Raw genomic sequence first — 26,708 nt, forward strand, 5'->3', positions numbered from 1 at the left:
ATACTCCTCTCTCAAGCAGATCTACCTGGGGGCCTATAGGTCCCTCACACAAAGCCATATGTAGGAGAGTGTGAAGACCTTGGAGCTTACCAAGGACGGTGCGGAAAGGGCCGATATTGACGCTTAACGGCATGGGTCAGCAGTGGTGACGGTAGATCAGCACCCATATTGGTCCTTTCCGCGTCATCCTCTGTAAGCTCCGAGGTCTTGACAATCTCCTGCATATGCACGTCCTCAGTTCCGTGGCTTAGAATCCTGGATTGACTCCCTGGACCAGCTGCTGCGGCCTCCGTCTATCTCCACCATCACAGGTGTTGTACTCTCTGATATCCTTCATTACACAGTGCATAAGGGTGCTGCAACATAACACGGACACAAGATTTTTTTTTTATAAAGGTTAGAAGCTTTATTTTGACTTAAACAATCCACCGTAACACATTTCTTAATGAAGTGCTTACAGATTTCTGAAGTTAAAACTGTTTATTTAAAATCATATATTTACTAAAAATGAAAGAAAATCTTGTTTATGTCCAACAAAATATAAGCGGCAGTTTAGGTATGACAATAGAAGAAGAAATTCTTATAGTACAGATGAAAAAAAAAAGCATTGAACCAGTGACTGCTTAAGACAGGGATAAAACTCTTTAAAAAAAAAGAAACAATTGATGATAATTAAGACATTTAGGCTTGATTTTAAATAATTTACATTTCACTCAATTATTTTCACTATTTGAACAAATGCCAGATTTATAAATAAGAGACATTTTTAGACTTTTGTGTAAGCTCTTTTAAAACCATAAATTGTACAATTTTTAAAGGTTTACGTCTATCTTCGGTTATTGACTATATTATTTCCAGGAATTCCCTGAATTTCAGCTGTCCACCTGGCTCAATGCAATTTACAGTGTATTATTCTTAATAAATTTGTTTGCATCTATCTGTAAAGCCCCACAAAAGAAAACAGAGACTGTAAAAGCAAGTTAAAAAAATAATATGGAAAAATATATTTCCATGTACAAATTCTTATACTCCAACAGACTATTAAACCGTTCACTGCCAGTCATGTTTACATGTATAAAAATTTAAGTAGTGAAGGGGTTAATGTGTGCATGGAATTTAATAGACAACTGAAACATTTGTCTGTTTTTACTTTATCACTTTTATCTCTACTGTTCACTTAAAGAATTATTATATAAAGGCTGCAAAATGTATGTACAAACACACAGATATATATATTTATATACATGCTAGGTCTGAAGAGGAGTTTCATTCTTTCTTTTTAGCAACAGTAAGTTCCACTTTTGGAAGACGGACTCCTGCTTTTGTTGCACTATCGTTGCTTGAGGATGAAGACACTCTGGACTTACGGGAAGAGAGAGAAGCTCCACTTCCTTGGACGTTTTCGTCATCACTCAATGTGACCTCATAAGAACCCTTTGATTTAGATCCCAAGCCACCAAATGTGCCAAATTTGATCTTCGAATGTTTTCCCTTCTTTTTACCCCCCTCTGCAGACAATGAACCTTCTGCTTCTAATGTGCCACTTGGTGAGGAGTGTGTTGACTCATCCTTGTCCTCACTTAATGAGGAAGATCTATGTCTTGTCTTTTTGCTAGTAAACAAGGAAAACTCATATTTTGCTGGCTTCTCTGCCTCAAAACCCCCAGTCCCACACTCCAGTTCTTCAGCAGAACCTAAACTGGCCTTTAAATTTTGAGAGTTACTTTTTGAACCAGACACTGAGACATCTGGGAGACTAACATCAGCTTTTCCTTTGGATTTAAAGTTTAACTTTGGCATTTTTATTTTAGACTTTTTAATTTTTATGTCACTTTCTTCTAAATCCACACCTGCCTGACCAGACTTTGCAAGCTGTACTTGTGCAGAGGGAAAGTCTACATCAACCCCCACCTCTCTTCCTGACAGCTCAGGTCCAGAAGATGTAAATTTAGGCATCATAAGCCTGGGAAAGGTAATTTTACCAGCAGAACTTTCTAGATTTATATCTACAGGTTTCACATTCAATCCTCCTTCAATTTTAGGACCAGACAGATCACCTTCTACTTTTGGCCCTTCTATTCTTAAACCATCTGGCCCTTGTAGGTATCTTGCACCACTTGAAAAATCACCTTTCAGATCTACACCTTGTCCACCAACATTAATTCCTGGAGCAGAAAATTTACTTCCTGATGACGTCTGTAATGAAGGTCCTTTTATATGCAAGTCTGAAACTCCAGCATTACCAGAGATTTCAGCTTCTGGTCTAGTTAGAGAAAATTCCCCTCTAGGTAACTTAACTTCAGGGCCTTGCAATTGTGAACCAGACAGTCCTACCTGAGTGCCAAATCCTTTGACATTAATACCTGACAAATCAACTCCACCAGAACTTCCAAAATCTCCTTCAATCTTTGGTCCTTTAAAACTCATCCCAATGTCTGACCCAGATACCTTTGGCAAAGTGATGTCAGCTGCAGGTGCCGTAAAGGAAGGGCCTTGGAGGCTGGCATCTAGCTTTGGAGTTTTGAATTTTGAATCAAAATTTACATCAGAACCACCTGTAAGGCGGCCTGAAATACCACTTGACCCAGAAATGTCTATGTTGGGAGCGTTTACATCAACATTTATAGAGCCTACATTATCAGCTTTAATTTTTGGTCCTTGCAAATTCACCCCAATATCCGGAACGGAAATTTTGGGTGCAGAGGTGTCAACAGAAAGATTTGGTAACTGACTGTTAATATTAATTGTACCAGGTTTGACATCTAGGTTAGGGGCTGCCATATCAATTTTTGGGCCAGATAGCTCAACATTTCCTTTAGAAAGGGAAAGATCTGCCTCTGGAACTTCTACCTTAGGACCTGACATACTGAATCCTGGTAGTTTAAATTTGGATTTTTTCATTTTTACATCAGGACCTTCAATGCTAAGTCCTGAAGATGATAAATTGGACTCTGGCATTTTTACTCCACCGCTAATATCTAAATCAGGACTTTTTATGTCTGCTTTAGGGCTTTGAAGAGAACCATCTCCCTTAGATTTTGGAGACTTAATATCAAACTCCACATCAGGAAAATAAATTTTTCCAAATAATGGTTTTCGGGTTTTAGGTGCTTTTAAGGCAACTCCTGCATCTCCACCTGACACATTTAAATCCACATCAGGTGCATTAAGATTTATATCATTATCTATATCAGGTGCATTTACATCAAAACCACCTTTTTTGCCTTTTATTTTTGGGCCACTCATGTGAATTTTTGGCATTTTAAATTTTCCCTTTTTCCCCTTACCACTGACGCTGACTTCAGGCATTTCAGAATCAAAATCTACTTCTGGAACAGCAACATCTACAGAAGGGGCTTTGACTTCTGCTTTAGGAGACTTAATGCCAAAACCGAACTTTGGTTTCTTTACTTTTGGTAATTTCAAATTACCCTCAGGGAGGTCAAGATCTACATCAATTTCAGGGCTTTTTAGCTCACCTTCTAATTTTGGTCCAGTAACATCAAGATCGCCTTTTAAATTTGGAGTCTTTACATTTATATCTCCTTCTAGCTTTGGACCAGAAAAATCTGTATCCCCTTTAATTTTGGGACCTTTCAAACTTATTTCTGGCATGGATACATCTGGTAGATTTAGTGAAGGCATCTTAAATTTAGATCCTTTAATCTTTCCATCAACTTCTAAATCTGGTGTGGCAATATCAACCTTCGGGCCCTTAATATCAACTTTAGGGGCTTTCATATCTCCTTCCACCTTCGGACCCTTGAGATTTAAGTCAAAATCTGGCATGGATACTTTTGGCAAATTGATATTCATTGAGGGCATCTTAAAATTCGGACCTTTTAGCTTCCCTTCTGGACCCTCAATATCGATTTCAGGGGCCTGAATATCTACATTTGGACCAGAAAGATCAACTTCTCCTTTGGGTAAGCTAACATCTATATCTGGTCCTTCTACCTTTGGCCCAGACATACCAAATTTAGGCATTTTAAATTTGGGCATTTTGAATTTTCCTTCCGAACCTTTCAAATTGACATCTGTTGTTTCAAATTCAAGGTCTGGACCTTCAATGTCCAACTTTGGACCTTTCATATCAACATTAGGACCCCTCAAATCTCCTTCAAGTTTAGGGCCTTTCAGATTGAGATCGACATCAGGCATGGACATTTTTGGCAGGTGCATTGATGGCATCTTAAATTTGGGGCCTTTGACATTTCCATCAATATCCATTTCAGGAGCATCAAGCTCAACCTCTGGAACCTTGATATCAACTTTGGGGCCTTTCAAATCTCCCTCAACGTTTGGACCTTTCAGATTTAAGTCAAAACTTGGCATGGAAACCTTTGGTAAATTCATAGATGGCATTTTAAAATGGGGTCCTTTCAACTTCCCTTCTGGTCCTTCAATGTCAATCTCTGGTGCCTGAATATCTACATTTGGACCAGATATATCTACTTCTCCTTTGGGTAAGCTAACATCTATATCGGGGCCTTCTACCTTTGGCCCAGACATACCAAATTTAGGCATTTTAAATTTGGGCATTTTGAATTTGCCTTCCGAACCTTTCAAATTGACATCTGGTGTTTCAAATTCAAGGTCTGGTCCTTCAACGTTCATCTTTGGACCTTTCAAATCAACATTGGGACCTTTCAAATCTCCTTCAAGTTTAGGGCGTTTCAGATCGAGATCTACATCAGGCATTGACATTTTTGGCAAGTGCATCGATGGCATCTTAAACTTGGGGCCTTTTCCATCAATTTCTAATTCAGGAGCATCAAGGTCAACCTCTGGGCCCTTGATATCAACTTTGGGGCCTTTCAAATCTCCCTCAAATTTAGGACCTTTCATATTGAGATCAACATCAGGCATGGACATTTTAGGCAGGTGCATTGATGGCATCTTAAATTTGGGGCCTTTAATTTTTCCATCAATATCCATTTCAGGAGCATCAAGGCCAATCTCTGGGCCCTTGATATCAACTTTGGGTCCTTTCATATCTCCCTCAACTTTAGGACCTTTCAGATTTAAGTCAAAATCTGGCATGGAAACTTTTGGTAAATTAATATTCATTGAAGGCATCTTAAAATTCGGACCTTTCAGCTTTCCTTCTGGACCCTCAATATCGATTTCAGGGGCCTCAATATCTACATTTGGACCAGATAGATGAACTTCTCCTTTGGGTAAGCTAACATCGATTTCGGGACCTTCTACCTTTGGCCCAGACATACCAAATTTAGGCATTTTAAATTTTGGCATTTTGAATTTTCCTTCTGAACCTTTCAAATTGGCATCTGGCGTTTCAAATTCAAGGTCTGGACCTTCAATGTCCAACTTCGGACCCTTAATATCAACATTGGGACCTTTCAAATCTCCTTCAAGTTTAGGACCTTTCAGATTGAGATCAACATCAGGCATGGACATTTTTGGAAGATGCATTGATGGCATCTTAAATTTGGGGCCTTTACCTTTTCCATCAATTTCCATTTCAGGAGCATCAAGGTAAACCTCTGGGCCCTTAATATCAACTTTAGGGCCTTTCAAATCTCCCTCAAATTTAGGACCTTTCAGATTGAGATCAACATCAGGCATGGACATTTTAGGCAGGTGCATTGATGGCATCTTAAATTTGGGGCCTTTAATTTTTCCATCAATATCCATTTCAGGAGCATCAAGGCCAATCTCTGGGCCCTTGATGTCAACTTTGGGTCCTTTCATATCTCCCTCAACTTTAGGACCTTTTAGATTTAAGTCAAAATCTGGCATGGAAACTTTTGGTAAATTAATATTCATTGAAAGCATCTTAAAATTCGGACCTTTCAGTTTCCCTTCTGGACCCTCAATATCGATTTCAGGGGCCTGAATATCTACATTTGGACAAGATAGATCAACTTCTCCTTTGGGTAAGCTAACATCGATTTCGGGACCTTCTACCTTTGGCCCAGACATACCAAATTTAGGCATTTTAAATTTTGGCATTTTGAATTTTCCTTCTGAACCTTTCAAATTGGCATCTGGCGTTTCAAATTCAAGGTCTGGACCTTCAATGTCCAACTTCGGACCCTTAATATCAACATTGGGACCTTTCAAATCTCCTTCAAGTTTAGGACCTTTCAGATTGAGATCAACATCAGGCATGGACATTTTTGGAAGATGCATTGATGGCATCTTAAATTTGGGGCCTTTACCTTTTCCATCAATTTCCATTTCAGGAGCATCAAGGTAAACCTCTGGGCCCTTAATATCAACTTTAGGGCCTTTCAAATCTCCCTCAAATTTAGGACCTTTCAGATTGAGATCAACATCAGGCATGGACATTTTAGGCAGGTGCATTGATGGCATCTTAAATTTGGGGCCTTTAATTTTTCCATCAATATCCATTTCAGGAGCATCAAGGCCAATCTCTGGGCCCTTGATGTCAACTTTGGGTCCTTTCATATCTCCCTCAACTTTAGGACCTTTTAGATTTAAGTCAAAATCTGGCATGGAAACTTTTGGTAAATTAATATTCATTGAAGGCATCTTAAAATTCGGACCTTTCAGTTTCCCTTCTGGACCCTCAATATCGATTTCAGGGGCCTGAATATCTACATTTGGACCAGATAGATCAACTTCTCCTTTGGGTAAGCTAACATCGATTTCGGGACCTTCTACCTTTGGCCCAGACATACCAAATTTAGGCATTTTAAATTTTGGCATTTTGAATTTTCCTTCTGAACCTTTCAAATTGGCATCTGGTGTTTCAAATTCAAGGTCTGGACCTTCAATATCCAACTTTGGACCCTTTATATCAACATTCGGACCTTTCAAATCTCCTTCAAGTTTAGGACCTTTCAGATTGAGATCTACATCAGGCATGGACATTTTTGGAAGATTCATTGATGGCATCTTAAATTTGGGGCCTTTGACACTTCCGTCAATATCTATTTCAGGAGCATCAAGGTCAACCTCTGGGCCCTTAATATCAACTTTGGGGCCTTTTAAATCTCCCTCAAATTTAGGACCTTTGAGATTGAGATCAACATCAGGCATTGACATTTTAGGCAGGTGCATTGATGGCATCTTAAATTTGGGGCCTTTAATTTTTCCATCAATATCCATTTCAGGAGCATCAAGGCCAATCTCTGGGCCCTTGATATCAACTTTGGGTCCTTTCATATCTCCCTCAACTTTAGGACCTTTCAGATTTAAGTCAAAATCTGGCATGGAAACTTTTGGTAAATTAATATTCATTGAAGGCATCTTGAAATTCGGACCTTTCAGCTTTCCTTCTGGGCCCTCAATATCGATTTCAGGGGCCTGAATATCTACATTTGGACCACATAGATCAACTTCTCCTTTGGGTAAGCTAACATCGATTTCGGGACCTTCTACCTTTGGCCCAGACATACCAAATTTAGGCATTTTAAATTTGGGCATTTTGAATTTTCCTTCCGAGCCTTTCAAATTGACATCTGGTGATTCAAATTCAAGGTCAGGACCTTCAATGTCCAACTTTGGACCCTTAATATCAACATTGGGGCCTTTCAAATCTCCCTCAAATTTAGGACCTTTCAGATTGAGATCAACATCAGGCATGGACATTTTAGGCAGGTGCATTGATGGCATCTTAAATTTGGGGCCTTTAATTTTTCCATCAATATCCATTTCAGGAGCATCAAGGCCAATCTCTGGGCCCTTAATATCAACATTGGGGCCTTTCAAATCTCCCTCAAATTTAGGACCTTTCAGATTGAGATCAACATCAGGCATGGACATTTTAGGCAGGTGCATTGATGGCATCTTAAATTTGGGGCCTTTAACTTTTCCATCAATATCCATTTCAGGAGCATCAAGGTCAATCTCTGGGCCCTTGATATCAACTTTGGGGCCTTTCAAATCTCCCTCAAATTTAGGACCTTTCAGATTGAGATCGACATCAGGCATGGACATTTTTGGAAGATGCATTGATGGCATCTTAAATTTGGGGCCTTTACCTTTTCCATCAATTTCCATTTCAGGAGCATCAAGGTCAACTTCTGGGCCCTTGATATCAACTTTTGGGCCTTTCAAATCTCCCTCAAATTTAGGACCTTTCAGATTGAGATCAACATCAGGCATGGACATTTTAGGCAGGTGCATTGATGGCATCTTAAATTTGGGGCCTTTAACTTTTCCATCAATATCCATTTCAGGAGCATCAAGGTCAATCTCTGGGCCCTTGATATCAACTTTGGGGCCTTTCATATCTCCCTCAACTTTAGGACCTTTCAGATTTAAGTCAAAATCTGGCATGGAAACTTTTGGTAAATTGATATTCATTGAAGGCATCTTAAAATTTGGACCTTTCAGCTTTCCTTCTGGGCCCTCAATATCAATTTCAGGGGCCTGAATATCTACATTTGGACCAGATAGATCAACTTCTCCTTTGGGCAAGCTAACATCTATATCTGGTCCTTCTACCTTTGGCCCAGACATACTAAATTTAGGCATTTTAAATTTGGGCATTTTGAATTTTCCTTCCGAGCCTTTCAAATTGACATCTGTTGTTTCATATTCAAGGTCTGGACCTTCAATGTCCAACTTTGGACCCTTTATATCAACATTGGGACCTTTCAAATCTCCTTCAAGTTTAGGACCTTTCAGATTGAGATCGACATCAGGCATGGACATTTTTGGAAGATGCATTGATGGCATCTTAAATTTGGGGCCTTTACCTTTTCCATCAATTTCCATTTCAGGAGCAACAAGGTCAACCTCTGGGCCCTTAATATCAACTTTGGGACCTTTCAAATCTCCCTCAAATTTAGGACCTTTCAGATTGAGATCAACATCAGGCATGGACATTTTAGGCAGGTGCATGGATGGCATCTTAAATTTGGGGCCTTTAACTTTTCCATCAATATCCATTTCAGGAGCATCAAGGTCAATCTCTGGGCCCTTGATATCAACTTTGGGGCCTTTCATATCTCCCTCAACTTTTGGACTTTTCAGATTTAAGTCAAAATCTGGCATGGAAACTTTTGGTAAATTGATATTCATTGAAGGCATTTTAAAGTTCGGACCTTTCAGCTTTCCTTCTGGGCCCTCAATATCGATTTCAGGGGCCTGAATATCTACATTTGGACCAGATAGATCAACTTCTCCTTTGGGTAAGCTAACATCGATTTCAGGACCTTCTACCTTTGGCCCAGACATACCAAATTTAGGCATTTTAAATTTTGGCATTTTGAATTTTCCTTCCGAGCCTTTCAAATTGACATCTGGTGATTCAAATTCAAGGTCTGGACCTTCAATGTCCAACTTTGGACCCTTTATATCAACATTGGGACCTTTCAAATCACCTTCAAGTTTAGGACCTTTCAGATTGAGATCGACATCAGGCATGGACATTTTTGGAAGATGCATTGATGGCATCTTAAATTTGGGACCTTTAACTTTTCCTTCAATATCTATATCCGCCTCAACATTGGGGCTGTTGATGTCAATTTTAGGTCCTTTCAAATCCCCCTCAAATTTAGGGCTTTTCATATTTAATTCTACATCTGGTAATGAAACTTTAGGGCTTGTTATATTTAATGATGGCATTTTAAATTTTGGAGATTTACCCTTTGCTTCCAAATTAGGGGTTTCTACATCAGGTCCGCTAACATCAATGTCAGTTTTTGGAACCTTAATGTCAACACTGGCTGACTTACTCCCTGAAAAATTAAATTTTGGAAGTCTGAATTTAGATTTTTTAACCTTTGCCTCAGGTACATCAATATCTACATCAGGCAATGCAATTTCTGATCCTTTAAGACTTCCTCCCTTTGCTGCAACATCTAGGTCACCCTTAACTTTTGGCCCTTTTAGATTAAGATCTAGATCAGGCATAGATACACTTGGTTTTGAAAACCCCCATGATGGTAGCTTGAATTTTGAGCCTTTAACTTTACCTTCTGGTAACTCAACAGATAAAGAAGGGTTTGGAACCTCCAACTCAGGACCTTTAATTTCAATCTTTGGATCTTTTATATCGGCTTCAAACTTTGCGTCAGGGCCATCTATTCCTCCTTTTACTTTGGGTCCTTTTACATTAAGATCTACCTCAGGCATCTCTGCAGAGGTGCCTGAAAAGCCAAACTTAGGCATTTTAAATTTTGGCATTTTCAACTTCCCCTCAGGTCCTTCTAGACTACCACTGGGCACTTCAAGTTCAAAATCTGCACCTTTCAAATCTCCCTCAAGTTTAGGGAGTTTAATATCACCAATTCCCCCTTCAATATCAGCACCTGCTTTTAATTTTGGTCCTTTCAAATTAAGATCAATATCAGGCATAGACATTTTTGGCATGTTAATATCCAATGAAGGCATCTTAATTTTAGGACCTTTAAGTTTGCCCTCAGGGCCTTCAATGTCTACATCTGGAGCTTTTACATCAAGAGATGGCCCTTTTAGGTCTAAATCCAAGTTTGGACTAGAAATATCTGCTTCCCCACTCTTCAACTTAGGGCCTTTTATATTCAGATCAACATCTGGCATTGACATTTTAGGTAAATTAATATTCATTGATGGCATCTTAAACTTTCCACCTTTCACCTTACTATCAACCTCTATATCTGGTCCAGATACATCAAGGTCAGCTTTTGGCAGATTAATATCCCCAGTACCTTCAACACTTGGACCAGAAAAGCCAAACTTTGGCATTTTAAACTTGGGCATTTTTAATTTTCCTTCTGGACTTTCAACATCAACATCCGGCATTCCTATATCCAACTCTGGACCTTTTAACTCTCCTTCTACCGTGGGTAATGTATAATCCGCTTTTCCTTTCCAATTTGGACCTTTTAAGTTTAAGTCAACATCAGGCATTGACATTTTTGGAAGATGCATTGATGGCATTTTGAATTTTGGACCTTTTACTTTTCCATCAATGTCTACATCTCGGGCTTCAACATCTACCTCTGGGGCTTGAAGATCTACATTTGGACCAGATAAATCGACTTCTCCTTTGGGTAAGCTAATATCTATATCTGGTCCTTCTACTTTTGGCCCGGACATTCCAAATTTAGGCATTTTAAACTTGGGCATTTTAAATTTTCCTTCCGAACCTTTCAAATTGACATCTGGTGGTTTAAACTCAATGTCTGGACCTTCAACATCCAACTTAGGACCTTTTATATCAACATTAGGACCTTTCAAATCTCCTTCAAGTTTAGGACCTTTCAGATTGAGATCAACATCAGGCATGGACATTTTTGGAAGATTTACCAAAGGCATCTTGAATTTTGGACCTTTACCTTTGAGATCCATGTCTACATCTGGGGCTTCAATGTCTAGCCCTGGGGCCTTAATGTCAACTTTGGGGCCTTTAACATCTCCTTCTATTTTGGGTCCTTTTAAATTTAAATCAAAATCTGGCATGGACATTTTTGGAAGATTTACCGAAGGCATCTTGAATTTTGAACCTTTACCTTTTAAATCAATGTCTACATCTGGGGCTTCAATGTCTAGCTCTGGGGCCTTAATGTCAACTTTGGGGCCTTTAACATCTCCCTCTATTTTGGGTCCTTTTAAATTTAAATCAAAATCTGGCATGGACATTTTTGGAAGATTTACCGAAGGCATCTTGAATTTTGAACCTTTACCTTTGAGATCCATGTCTACATCTGGGGCTTCAATGTCTAGCCCTGGGGCCTTAATGTCAACTTTGGGGCCTTTAACATCTCCTTCTATTTTGGGTCCTTTTAAATTTAAATCAAAATCTGGCATGGACATTTTTGGAAGATTTACCGAAGGCATCTTGAATTTTGAACCTTTACCTTTCAAATCAATGTCTACATCTGGGGCTTCAATGTCTAGCTCTGGGGCCTTAATGTCAACTTTGGGGCCTTTAACATCTCCCTCTATTTTGGGTCCTTTTAAATTTAAATCAAAATCTGGCATGGACATTTTTGGAAGATTTACCGAAGGCATCTTGAATTTTGAACCTTTACCTTTGAGATCCATGTCTACATCTGGGGCTTCAATGTCTAGCTCTGGGGCCTCAATGTCAACTTTGGGGCCTTTAACATCTCCCTCTATTTTGGGTCCTTTTAAATTTAAATCAAAATCTGGCATGGACATTTTTGGAAGATTTACCGAAGGCATCTTGAATTTTGGACCTTTACCTTTGAGATCCATGTCTACATCTGGGGCTTCAATGTCTAGCTTTGGGGCCTTAATGTCAACTTTGGGGCCTTTAACGTCTCCCTCTATTTTGGGTCCTTTTAAATTTAAATCAAAATCTGGCATGGACATTTTTGGAAGATTTACCGAAGGCATCTTGAATTTTGGACCTTTACCTTTGAGATCCATGTCTACATCTGGGGCTTCAATGTCTAGCTTTGGGGCCTTAATGTCAACTTTGGGGCCTTTAACATCTCCCTCTATTTTAGGTCCTTTTAAATTTAAATCAAAATCTGGCATGGACATTTTTGGAAGATTTACCGAAGGCATCTTGAATTTTGGACCTTTACCTTTGAGATCCATGTCTACATCTGGGGCTTCAATGTCTAGCTCTGGGGCCTTAATGTCAACTTTGGGGCCTTTAACATCTCCCTCTATTTTAGGTCCTTTTAAATTTAAATCAAAATCTGGCATGGACATTTTTGGAAGATTTACCGAAGGCATCTTGAATTTTGGACCTTTACCTTTGAGATCCATGTCTACATCTGGGGCTTCAATGTCTAGCTCTGAGGCCTTAATGTCAACTTTGGGGCCTTTAACATCTCCCTCTATTTTGGGTCCTTTTAAATTTAAATCAAAATCTGGCATGGACATTTTTGGAAGATTTACCGAAGGCATCTTGAATTTTGGACCTTTACCTTTGAGATCCATGTCTACATCTGGGGCTTCAATGTCTAGCTCTGGGGCCTTAATGTCAACTTTGGGGCCTTTAACATCTCCCTCTATTTTGGGTCCTTTTAAATTTAAATCAAAATCTGGCATGGACATTTTTGGAAGATTTACCGAAGGCATCTTGAATTTTGGACCTTTACCTTTGAGATCCATGTCTACATCTGGGGCTTCAATGTCTAGCTTTGGGGCCTTAATGTCAACTTTGGGGCCTTTAACATCTCCCTCTATTTTAGGTCCTTTTAAATTTAAATCAAAATCTGGCATGGACATTTTTGGAAGATTTACCGAAGGCATCTTGAATTTTGGACCTTTACCTTTGAGATCCATGTCTACATCTGGGGCTTCAATGTCTAGCTTTGGGGCCTTAATGTCAACTTTGGGGCCTTTAACATCTCCCTCTATTTTAGGTCCTTTTAAATTTAAATCAAAATCTGGCATGGACATTTTTGGAAGATTTACCGAAGGCATCTTGAATTTTGGACCTTTACCTTTGAGATCCATGTCTACATCTGGGGCTTCAATGTCTAGCTCTGGGGCCTTAATGTCAACTTTGGGGCCTTTAACATCTCCCTCTATTTTGGGTCCTTTTAAATTTAAATCAAAATCTGGCATGGACATTTTTGGAAGATTTACCGAAGGCATCTTGAATTTTGGACCTTTACCTTTGAGATCCATGTCTACATCTGGGGCTTCAATGTCTAGCTTTGGGGCCTTAATGTCAACTTTGGGGCCTTTAACATCTCCCTCTATTTTAGGTCCTTTTAAATTTAAATCAAAATCTGGCATGGACATTTTTGGAAGATTTACCGAAGGCATCTTGAATTTTGGACCTTTACCTTTGAGATCCATGTCTACATCTGGGGCTTCAATGTCTAGCTCTGGGGCATTAATGTCAACTTTGGGGCCTTTAACATCTCCTTCTATTTTGGGTCCTTTTAAATTTAAATCAAAATCTGGCATGGACATTTTTGGAAGATTTACCGAAGGCATCTTGAATTTTGGACCTTTACCTTTGAGATCCATGTCTACATCTGGAGCTTCAATGTTTAGCTCTGGGGCCTTAATGTTAACTTGGGGGCCTTTAACATCTCCTTCTATTTTGGGTCCTTTTAAATTTAAATCAAAATCTGGCATGGACATTTTTGGAAGATTTACCGAAGGCATCTTGAATTTTGGACCTTTACCTTTGAGATCCATGTCTACATCTGGGCCTTCAATGTCTAGCTCTGGGGCCTTAATGTCAACTTTGGGGCCTTTAACATCTCCTTCTATTTTGGGTCCTTTTAAATCAAAATCTGGCATGGACATTTTTGGAAGATTTACTGAAGGCATCTTGAATTTTGGACCTTTACCTTTGAGATCCATGTCTACATCTGGGGCTTCAATCTCTACCTCTGGTGCTTTTATGTCAACTTTAGGAACCTTTACTTCTCCTTCAATCTTGGGACCTTTCATACTAATATCAGGCTTAGATATTTTGGGGAGATTAAAATTCATTGAGGGCATTTTAAACTTGGAGCCTTTTACTTTAACGTCAGGGACAGCAACATCTAATTCTGGCCCAGACACATCAAGATCAGCTTTAGGAACATTAACATCCAGTTCAGTAGATTCAACACTAGGCCCTGAAAAGCCAAATTTTGGCATTTTAAATTTAGGCATTTTCACTTTTCCGTCTGAACCTTCTACATCAACACCTGTCATTTCAACATCTAGCGTTGGACCCTTTAAGTCAACATCAAAACCCTTTACTTCTCCTTCTGCTTTGGGTAAGGAAACATCTGCTCCTCCTTTCCAATTTGGGCCTTTAACATTCATATCAACATCAGGCATAGACATTTTTGGAAAATTAACTGAAGGCATCTTGAATTTTGGACCTTTTACTTTTCCATCAATGTCAGGGGATTCAATATCAACACCAGAAGTTGTAATGTCAACATTAGGGCCTTTTACCTCACCTTCAATCTTAGAACCCTTCATATTCAGATCAACATCTGGTTTAGACATTTTTGGCAGATTAAAATTCATTGAGGGCATCTTAAATTTAGAACCCTTCGCCTTAACTTCAGGTGTTTCAAATTCTACATTTGGCCCAGACAGATCAAGTTCAGCTTTTGGAAGACTAATCTGCCCTTCAGGACCTTCAACAGTTGGTCCTGAAATACCAAACTTTGGCATTTTAAATTTGGGCATTTTCAGTTTTCCTTCTGGACCTTCAAACTCTAAACCAGAACTTCCAACATCGACCTCTGGAGTCTTTATGTCAACTTTAGGACCCGCTAATTCTCCTTCAACTTTTGGGCCTTTCATATTAATGTCAAAATCTGGCATTGACATTTTGGGAAGATGCATTGATGGCATCTTAAATTTGGGACCTTTTACTTTGCCATCCATGTCTACATCTTCAGTTTCTAGGCCTACCTCTGGGGCCTTAATGTCAACTTGGGGGCCTTTCACATCTCCTTCAAGTTTAGGACCTTTCACATTGATATCAAAATCTGGCATTTGCATTTTTGGAACATTTACTGAAGGCATTTTGAATTTTGAACCTTTTACTTTGCCATCAATGTTTACATCAAGGTCTACTTCTGGTGCCTTAATATCAGTTTTAAGATCTAATTCTGGACCCTCTAATTTAGGGCCTGCAATTTCTGCACCTCCTTTCCATTTAGGGCCTTTCAAATTCAAATCAACATCAGGCATAGAAACATTTGGCATATTAATATTCATTGATGGCATTTTAAATTTTGGTCCTTTTATTTTTCCCTCGGGTCCTTGTATATCAATTTCTGGTATGTCAACATTAGCATCTAGACCTTTTACCTCTCCTTCAATTTTTGGTACTGAAATTTCAGCATCTACTTGAGGACCACTTAATTCAATGTCACTTTTAGGAAATTTAAGGTCTGAACCTTCTGCTTTAAAACCAGAAAAGCCAAATTTTGGCATGTGAAATTTAGGTGCTTTTATTTTACCCTTGCCCTCCAAATCTGCATTTGGAGCACCAAGTTCAACTTCTGGTGTGTCGATATCAATTTCTGGACCTTTTACATTACCTTCAACTTTGGAACCAGACAATCCAAACTTAGGCATTTTAAATTTAGGCATCTTAAGCTTTCCTTCTGCCTCTTTTAGACTTATATCTTGTGCTTCTAAGTCAACTTCTGGAGCTTTAACATCTAAATCTGGACACTTAATTTTACCTTTCAAATCTCGCTCTAGTTTTGGACCTTTCAAGTTTAGATCAACATCAAGATCTGGACTTTTTATGTCAACCGTGGGACCTTTAAAACCACCTCCTACTTTAGGACCTTTGAGATTCAGATCTATGTCAGGCACTGATACCGATGGCAAACTAATATCTGGTGTCTGCATGTTAAAGTTAGGGCCTCTCACTACACTCTCTGGGACATCAATATTTACTTTTGGACCTGATAGAGCAATATTTCCTGCTGGGGGGCTTAGATCTGGACCTTCCAATATTGGTTTAGAAACGCCAAATTGTGGCATTTTAAACTTAGGCATTTTAAGTTTCCCTTCTGCATCCTTAAGACTGATATCTGGCATTTCTAGGTCTATATTTGGAGCCTCAACATTTGCTTCTGGCACTTTCATATTGAGACTGGAACCTTGTAAATCAACTTCTAGTTTAGGACCTTTCAGACTGAGATCAGTATCAGGCATGGACATTGTTGGAAGTTGAACTGATGGAACCTTGATTTTGGAGTCCTTTACCTTTCCAACTAAGTCTGAGGCTTCAATATCAATTTTGGAGGATTTTATATCAATTTTAGGGCCCTTCAAACTACCATCTAGTTTGGGGCCTCTAAGACTGAGATCAGCATCAGGAATGGACATTGTTGGAAGACCTACTGAAGGCATTTTGACCTCTGGACCTTTAATGTCAAACGTGGTAGCTTTCAACTCTCTATCTAGTTGAGGACCTTTTAGGCTAAGATCAACCTCAGGCACAGTAATGTTTGCATTAATGGTACTTACATCTGCTTTGGGTACTGTTACATCAACTTGTGGAACTTCCACATTTGATTCTGAAATTCCAAACTTTGGCATTTTAAATTTGGGCACATTAAATGTACTTTCTGTAACTCCTATTGTAGGAGCTTTCATATCAATTTCAGATTTTGGCACCTTAACTTTAAAACCTTTAGCATCTATGTCACCTGTAATGTCCACTTTTGGCTTTGAAATATCTGTTCCTTTAGGGCCTTTCAAAGTAAGGTCCATATCAGGCTCAGATATTTTTGGCAAAGAGACATTTACAGATGGCTTAGCGAAATTAACTCCTTCAACATTTACTGGAGCTTTTAAGTCAACATTGGGACCTTTCACATGGATGCCACCTTTACTTACAAAATCTGCTTGTGTTAAGTGAATCCCACCCTCTGGTTTCAATTCTGACACACCAAATGTATTAAACCTTGGCATTTTCAGTCTTCCTTCTACATCTGCATGTCCCTGTTGCCCCTCAATAGAAACACTAGAACCTTTCATTTCTACACATTTAGATGCAATGTTAACATCTCCACTCTTTCCACCAAGTTTTAAATCATGTTCAAGTTCAATACCTGAAATCCCAGTCTCCACCCTCCTACTAGACCCTTCAGTATCTATACTTACACTAGGCATACCAATTTTTGATACATTAATACCCCATGTGTCACTTTTACCCTCTGGTACAGTTGTTCCTTTGTGGGTTAAGTCAGGTAAAGTAATCTTTTCACTTGTTTCTGAGAAACCAAATTTTGGCATCTTAAATGAGGGCATATTTATCTTCCCTGTAGAGCCTTCAAGCTCTGTATTGGTTCCTTTCAAATCCACGGTCGGTCCTGTTAGGTTTACTTTTCCTTCAAATCCAGGAGTAATGTCCACATGGGCACCAGCACTTGCAAATCCAGCTTGACTAGACTGAGTGAGCTTGAATTGGCTGTCTAATTTTGATCCTGCAGATCCAAATTTTGGCATTGTAATGTCCTGACCTGGGAGCACTATTTCTACTGATTTACCACTTTTATCCTGGCTGTGTAAGTCTAATTTAGGTCCTTGAATATCTCCAGTCACATTAATAAACCGGGACTGTGTTGAAGAAATGTTTATATCGGTTTCTGGTATTTTAACACTTGAAGTTGAGCTTTCAATTTTTAGACCCTCGGGCTTCTTTGCATCCAACTGGGAACCTTTTACTGTTGTAGTGGATGATTGGAAGCCAATTGTAGAAGTAAGTGAAGTTGTACCCTGACTTGCTGAAGTATCATAATCAGGTGTTTTTACCTTCAGTCCAACATCATGTTCTCCAAATCTGGACATCTTGACATCAACTTTCCTTTCATAACTCTGGAACTTTGGTCCAGAAACGCTTATATCAGGCATATGCATGCCTACTGAGGCTTGTCTGCCTATTTGAGAATTTACATCATATTCACCTTCAGGATATTCAAACGACCCGCTCTGTCCTTTATATCTCATAGTGGTGGTATGAACATTGTAAGAATCTCCTGGCAGGGAAACACTGTACTCACCACTGGTCTGCAAGCTTTTCCCGGACACATCCATACCAGGTATTCTGATCACGGTTTTACCTTCTTCTGTTTCTACACTGGTTTTTGAAATCTCAGTTATTTCATGACGAGGAATCTTGATTTTGTATTCTGGACTACTTATATCAATCTCTTTTGAGTCTTTTGATCCTGTCACATCCACAGTATAAGCAGTGACTTTCCTGGTAACGGTGATGGTCCTTGTCTGGGTCTCTGGTTCTAGAGTCTCATCAGACTTCAGACGTGGCTTAATCTTTTTTGTGTAGATTCGTCTGTACTCTTCATCATCTCCACTCTGTAAAACACATATATAGTTAGAGCATGTAATAACTAGAAAAAGAAATACAACTGCAAGTAAAAACTAATATTCCAAGGAGACTGATAAGAAACGCACAGATCAGAAGCACAATTTAGCAGGCCAAATATTGTTGTGTTTCGAAGCTTCAATTAAAACCCTTTATAGGTTTAAAGGAAATCTGTCAGCTGCATTCACATTCCAAACTGCTATTAGGACATAGGTTACCTTACAAATATCCATCTGGGCTTCCAGATTGTAGAAAAGCTTTTATTCTATAGTACAGGTCAAAGAGGCTTTTCCGAGCTCCTGAAGTGCAGCAGGCTGTAGCACTGCCTTACTACCTGGTCACATACCTGAACCTGCTTGGGACACAACTTCCAGGTGTCAAGAAGGGAGAAAAAGAGAGAATGCTTGCAGCTATTCAGGAGCTTGAAAAAGCCCCCTTGACTCTTTGTACCAGAGATTAAAAGCATTTGTCTACATTCTGGAAGCACAGCTGGATATATGAAAGGTACCATTTGTCCCATTTAGTTGTCTTTTTAGAAGTTTTTTCAATTGTGAATTACAGCTGACTCTCAAATATTTAAAGATTAGACTAGCTCATTGGGGGGGGGGGTGACAGCTGGGACCCTAGTGAATGAAGTAGCAGTGGGCACTCTACTTTTTAAAGGCATGCACACTGAAAATTGGCCTGTGTATTAAAGGGGATGGCTGCTGCCAATTCCCTCCCTAACCTACAAATTATTAGACTTATCTCCTCCTGATTTTTATTTTCATGGATTTTTATTTTCATGGCAAGATGGTGAAACTGTCATTCTGTCTACATTCTATTCTTTTGTACCATATCTTAAACTAGTGTTCTCTCCATTCCATATGCAGTATTTTCTCAAGGTTCAGGGTTCACTCACCAGAACAACATCAGGACTTTTCAGGCTGAAGACGTCATGTGAGTAGGCCATACCAGGCTGAGGGGATCGGTCCCCTCTTCTCTGTAACTTGAGGCCCACAGTGTGTTGTCCTACGTTTGACAGCAACCTTTGAATATCCTCTGATGACATGTTATCAAAGTAGACAGTCGCACCTACAATCTGGTCACCTAAACAGATATAGAATACATCAATTACAAAGAAGGTTTTCACTTCCAGATAGTTCCAATATTCTAAATAATTTCAAAGATCAAATTTGTAAACAACTCCTCTTCAGTTCTGAATCTTCTGAATCTAGTCCAAGAAAGGTCTATACCAGCTATACTAAAATGGGAAAAAGTGGTCAATACGCTTACTAATATATTGATGCACTCCTATATACAGTGGGGAAGGTAAGTATTTGACACACTGATGATTTTCCATGTTATTCCCATTTCCATGTTTTCCATATTATTGCTTGCACATTTATGCACTTCACCCGGGGAGATTTTTTTAAACTGGAGTGAAGTAGAATTGGCTCAATCAGATTCCACCTTTCATTTTCCTTAGTATCTGTTAAGAATGAAAAGTGTACCTGGGAACCCTATAGTGACATATTGTGCCCTACATTACTGTTGTTACACATCCCCCATATAGGGGTGCGTATGTATGTCTTTTCTTAATTTTTTTTAACTCTCTGTAGCCATTTTTAATAAACCGTATTCAGGTATATGGGCATGCACTTGCTTTTATGTTCTGCTTTTCCTTCTCAATTCAGAAGTTTCTTGTAGTTCTTGGTTAAAGGACAACTCCCACGAAAAATTTTTTTAGCTTATTTAACACACATTACAAAGTTATATAACTTTGTAATGTGGTTAAATACCCGGTCTGGCCCCCTTCCCCCACTTTCGGACCCCCGACCCCCCCCGCCCGGAAGTTAAAGAATATATACATTACCTATTACGATCGTCACGGTCCTCTTCTCCCGGGCGGCATCTGGTGACGACGACGTCAGAGCCGGGGGGCGGTCCGGGTCTTCTTCCTCCTCGGCGTCTTCATAGAGAGTGAATGGGACGGAAAAGGCTGCTGGTGCACATGCGCACCAGCAGCCTTTTCATTGGCTGGAGCGCACCACATGGCTTCCAGCTTCGTCAGCCCTGATTGGCTGAGGTTGCTGGAAGCCATGTGATGCGCTCCAGCCAATGAAAAGGCTGCCGGTGCGCAAGCGCACTGGCAGCCTTTTCCATCCCCAGGACCCGGAAATCAGAGACATCGCTGGACGGCGGACGGCGGTGACGGTGAGGTGGACGGCGGGCGAATGGAGTGGCGATCGTCACCGGAGGGATGGTGAGTATGGTGTCTGTGTGTGTCTGTGTTTTTTTTTTGGGGGGGGTCCAGCGGGAGTTGTCCTTTAAGTTTGCACACACTGCAGCAGGGATTTTGGCCCACTCCTCTATACAGATCTTCTACAGACCTCTGTGCAGTTCTGGGCCGATTCCTCTTTTTAACTATCCTTAGGCTACATTCACACATCCATTATTCTGTCCGCAGAATTGCGGATAGAACATAGGACCAATGGTATTCAATGGCCCGGTTCACACGTCCGTACGTGTGCGTGGGACCGCGATCCGTGACGCAAAAAAAGGACCTGCTGTAATTCGGACCACATTTTGTGGCCCAGATTGCTATGGTAGTGAAGCGGGTCTTAGGGTGCACTATGGGTGTGCAAATATAGGCTTACGGTCCTATTACATGAAGCGATAATCTGCCAAATCAGAGTCGGCAGATTATCGCTTCGTGTAATAAAGACAATGATCAGCTGATGGAAACGATCATTGGTTAATCGCGTCTTTTGGTCCTGACCTAAAATCATCGACCACGTATCGCTACGTGTAACGAAGATGCACTTCCGACGGCTGGCGATTCTGTAAATGAAATTAGAAAGTTCATACATACAAGTTTATACATCGCTAACGATGTCTGTGCAGCCTTTGCTGCACAATTATCGAGCCGTGTAATAGGCTCAGTAAACAAATGCCGATCTACCAGATTGGCACTCGTTTACTGTAGTGATCGGGCCACCTAATACGGCCCTTACACCACAAGGCAAGATCTTGCATGGAGCCCCAGACCAAGCAAGATTTATCTGTTTTTTTTTTCCATTTTCTAAGAACTGCACAAACAACTGTTGCCTGCTCACTAAGCTGTTTGTCTATTGTCCTGTAGCTCATCCCAGTCTTGCGCAGGTCTACAATTTTGTCAAGCAACAGGTAAATAGACGAGCACTGACCAGATTATGCTTATTTATTCTGGTGTATGATACATGGGTTTACAGCAAGAACGCGTTTCGGCCAGACATGGCCTTTATCAGCTTGAAAAATGATGCCAAAAAAAAACAAATAAAGTGGCAAGGCCACATGGTGACGACACATGGTGACGACACAGGTGAATGGAGCGTCTCAAAACAAAATCATAGTAAAAAGCAACATACATACATTAGCACATAGGACCCTATAAAGGGGGGAGGAGAACAGGGCAGGATTGTGGAGGCACGTCTGTGGGGGCAAGCCTGACTCCACCCAGATGCTGCGCTATCACTTACTGTCCTACTGGCAGCTTCTGGCACCATGACACATACAGGTGTTTGTTGTTGTTTTTTTTACATACAGGTGTAATTAATACAGGTAATAAGTGCAGAGTTTGAGGAGCTTCTTAAAATGAATGTTCCATCAGGGACAGTGCTGCTATTTTTTTTACATTAATTAACTGTCAGCAGTCTTTTCCCAAACACTGGCCCGCTCCAGGAGTACTCGCGCGGAACTGTGCCTGGAGCTCTTGTATAGCTGACACAGACTCTGGACTACTGCTGCTCACATGCTGCATGCAGACATGTCAATTCTGCTCGGAAATTCTTCCTTGTGAACAACAGAGCGGAAATCCCATTGAACACATTGCTCTGTTTATATTTCACAGGAAGAATTTCAAGTGAAAAATTATGAGTGGATTCCGCTTCAAATTCCTAGCCTATTCCTCAGTGTGCACATACCCACAGTTATCAATATCAGACTGGCAGAGGTCTGTCTCCTAACACCACTGCCAATTAGCTGCTTGCCAATGGGTGCCACAGCCCATTAAATGTTTACCAGCACTTTTATCTGCATCGCCATACTTTTATTACTGGTGGTGCAAAGTAGCACAACTTTATCCCATTTGAGTGAACAGGGCAATTTTTTGGTAATAAAAAGAAATAAATAATAGCAGGGGGTTACAACAATTATTATATACAGCTGTATAGCATTATATAGGCCGATGAAACACTCACCTTCATGAGCAACTCCTGCTTTGGCAGCTGGTGAGTTCTGTACTAGCTTTTTAACGAAAACTCCTTCTTCATTTTGGTCAAGGGTGAGACCCATAGTCCCACTTCCTTGCCAGTTGGGTAGCAAAAGTTCCCTGGTATCCTCCTCCTCCATCTATATGTAAAAACATATATTTTTTAACGAAACATCTCCGTTATAACTAAACTTGGCGTTATATTTATTAGTCTTGTAACTAGGTTACAGCCATACTTTTTGGCTGAGGTTGGGCACATGTGTGAAGTTTTACCGCCAATCAGTTCTGTAATGCTTGTTTTTGTCTACATGGTTTTTATAGGTAAAACAACCTTAAGACCTGCAAAAACCACACAGCCAGAAATATGCATTGCAAAGCAGCTCTGAATAGTGGTAAAACGGCACGCTTAACACTGGCCAAAACCCAGATGCTATGCGTAGCCAAGTGGTAATGACAAACAAACAGATGTAGTGGAGAGGAGTTTGTTTTATCTTCTAACTTATTATCTTTCCGAACCCAAAAGTTCTGCCGGATCCTTCATATATGATGCAAGCTAGAAGTCTGGTCTGTCTGGTCATGTTTATTTATCATGTCCATTAAAGGGGTACTCAACTGGTTTCAGAAAGTTAAATAAATTTGTAATTTACTTCTATGTAAAAATCTCATATCTTCCAGTATATATCAGCTTCTGTATGTCCTGCAGGAAGTGGTGCCACCTCTGTCTGTGTCAGGAACTGTCCAGAGCAGAAGAGGTTTTCTATGGGGATTTGCTGCTTCTCTGGACAGTTTCTGTCTCGAGCAGAGATGTTAGAAGAGAGCATTTTGTCAGTCTGGAAATAAAACACCACTTCCTGCAAGACATACAGCAGCTGATAAGTATGGGGAGACTCAAAAATTTTCAATAGAAGTAAATTACAAATCTATATAACTTTCTGAAACCAGTTGATTTGAAAGAAAAAGATTTTCGCCAGAGTACCTATTTAAGGGTCCTATTACATGAATCAATAATCTGCCAAATCATCTGATCATTGTGGTTTATTCCAGCCTAAAAATCATCTGCCACCAAGAACCATTACTGTGTGTAATAGCAATACGCGGGTGGCGGCTTTTCTACATATCTGTCCACAATCTCCCGTGTCCTGTTCGCTTCTGCCCAGTCCTCACAGCAGCTGCTTGAACTTCAGAGCCGGTCTTTGAAGTGAAAGGCTGCTCAACCAATCACTGGTTGAGACGGAACCCCCACAGCCAGTCATTGGCTGAGCGGCCTGTTGCTTCAGAGACCGGCTCTGATGTTCCAAGCTGTGGCTGCAAATATTAGACAGAAGCAAGAAGAACACCGGCGATCATGGACTGGTATGTATAAACTTTATTATTTTACACCTTTAAAGCAAGGGCTGCACTATTATCGAGCCGTGTAATTGGCTCAGTAAGTGAGTAACAATCTTGCAGATCGGGCTATGTAATATGGCTCTAAGTTCCACCAAGGTTTCTATTATTTCTACGTGAAAAACACAACTGCATGAAGCACTTTTTCCTCCATCTCCCTTATGGTGCATTTACACAGACAGATTTATCTGACAGATTTTTAAGGCCAAAGCCAGGAATGGATTTAAAAAGAGGAGAAATCTCAATCTTTCCTTTATGACCTGTTTTCTGTTTAGTCTGTTCCTGGCTTTGGCTTCAATCTCTGTGTAAACGCACCATTAGTCTCGCCAGTGACGTCCACCACGTTGGTTTACACAATTTTCATCATCTTCATAATTAGCACCAAGACCCACAGTGGATTTTCCGCTGGCAATGCTGGTGTAGCAAAGCTGCACATTTTCCACATCATTTTGTATGTGCTGACTGTTTCAATATATTATAGTACCTTAAGTAAAATCTGAAACATTTATTTGACATTAGGCATTCAAATTCCACCAAATTTTCAGAATATCTATAAATTATACCATATCTATAATAAATACTACCTAGATTTAAATAAAAAAGATTAAACTAGGTACTTTCTGTAAACTGGCAGCAAAGTAGAATGTTGTGCCACAGCAGTTACCGTTGGTCAAACAGGATCAATAAAAGCAGTATATTACTGTATCTTTAAATGATGCAATACTCTATTCTACCAGCAGAGGGGGTGCTATGAACAAATATGTAGCACTAGTATGATGAACACATTTCATGGCTTATATACTAACTATTGAAGATCTAAAATGGAGGTTAAGAGTCTGAGTCATACTAACTTTAAAAACTGTCAGTGGAGTTTTTGTTAAAGGGAATCTGCCAGCTGCAATTCACTTTCCAAATTACCGACACTGTAAGATATCTGTTTGGATCAGGAGATACATGGTATCTTACATATATCATTGTGTGCTTAAATGTGAGAGGAGGTATCCCAGCTTGCAGCTATTCAGGTGGTTTCTAAAGCCTCTGACTTTTTGAGCCAGAGAATAAAAGCATTTTTCTGGAAGCACAGACAAATATATAAAAGGTACCATGTTTCTCCCTGATCTAACAGCTATATAAGCGTCAGTTGTTTGATACATAAATTACAGCTAGCAGGTTCCCTTTAAGCTTTTAAAAAATATGCAATCTATAAGATTCCTGTCCAAAATTTGTATAGATTTGCCAAAAAAGGGGTGTTTTTAAGGGAACCTGTCACCATTATTATACTACTTATTCTAATGGCATCATGTTATAGAGAAGAATAAGCTGAGCAGATTGATATATATCTTTATGGGAAAATACTCCATATAACTTGTAATTTATTGATTGAAATCTCTGATGCTTCCATGCTAAAGAGTCCAGTCCATTAAGTGACACCGCCCACTGGACTCCTTAACGCAGAATGATCAGGGATTTCAATTAACAAGTTACAAGTTATACTGAATCTTTTCCCACAAAGATATGTATCAATCTGCTCAGTTCTTCCTGATCTATAACATGATGGCCATAGATTAGATAGCATTGTGTTGGTGACAGGTTCCCTTTAAATGGGGGCAGTGCTTAGAGGTGCTACAATTACAGAGTGAAATGATGGGAGGTAGCTATAAATACATCTCTGCTTCCCTTCGGGCCACTCTGTGTCCACGGACTACCTTTGACAAGATTCCTTGCTTCTGTATGTATTCTCTGTGATACACTAAATTATTAGTGTAGGGCCCCACAGAAAGTATGTACAGGAGAAGTGACTCATGTCAATAAGCATTGAGTGGAGAAGCATGCACACTGTACGCCTCAAACGTTTCTAGGCAAATCAGATTGATGACAAGTCATCACCCATTGAACTACTGAGCTGCAGTAACCCGGCCTGACCACAGTGATCAGGTACATTCGCTTTAAGTGTAGCATAACAATAGAACGCCACCAGGAAGTCGGTGCCGTGGGAGGAAAGCCCTGCCCCTCTGAGACGCGGCTCCATTAGAATCGATGGAGCCGCGTCACAAAGGGGCGGGGGTTTCCTCCCATTGGGGGCGGGCCACCTCCAGTGCTTTAGCCCGAGCTGGTGCCCGGTAATAGACTTGCACTACAATTAAAGTGAATGTCCTTTTGCTTTAAAGACTCCATATACTTTATATTTATGTCAGTATAACGAGTGACTCCAGGTGATGTCGGTGGAGATGGGATTCAGGCGTGATGGTATTTCACTACATGACCCCTTTGTTTTTGGAGAAAGAATTGGCTGCTAGAGCAATCTGGCTGCAGCTTACCCTTCTCCACAGAGAACACAGGAACAATCACATGTAAGTGGAGAGTGAGAGGGAT

The 26,708-nt window shown here is 40.0% G+C and overlaps 1 protein-coding gene across 1 annotated transcript in view; it reads right to left on the minus strand.

The window, feature by feature from the left end:
* Positions 1–386: 386 nt before the first annotated feature.
* Positions 387–26,708, minus strand: part of AHNAK (AHNAK nucleoprotein) — a 46,556-nt gene continuing 20,234 nt past the window's right edge. Inside the window, exons 3-5 of the mRNA XM_069965382.1 lie at positions 22,939–23,089; positions 19,620–19,807; positions 387–18,708 (exon numbers count right to left, since the gene is read on the minus strand). Of these exons, the coding sequence (XP_069821483.1) occupies positions 1,267–18,708; positions 19,620–19,807; positions 22,939–23,089 (17,781 nt within the window). The 3' untranslated portion in view covers positions 387–1,266. The remainder of the gene's footprint in view (positions 18,709–19,619; positions 19,808–22,938; positions 23,090–26,708) is intronic.

Source organism: Dendropsophus ebraccatus, chromosome 4 (assembly GCF_027789765.1).
Source record: "Dendropsophus ebraccatus isolate aDenEbr1 chromosome 4, aDenEbr1.pat, whole genome shotgun sequence".
Taxonomy (NCBI): Eukaryota; Metazoa; Chordata; class Amphibia; order Anura; family Hylidae; genus Dendropsophus; species Dendropsophus ebraccatus.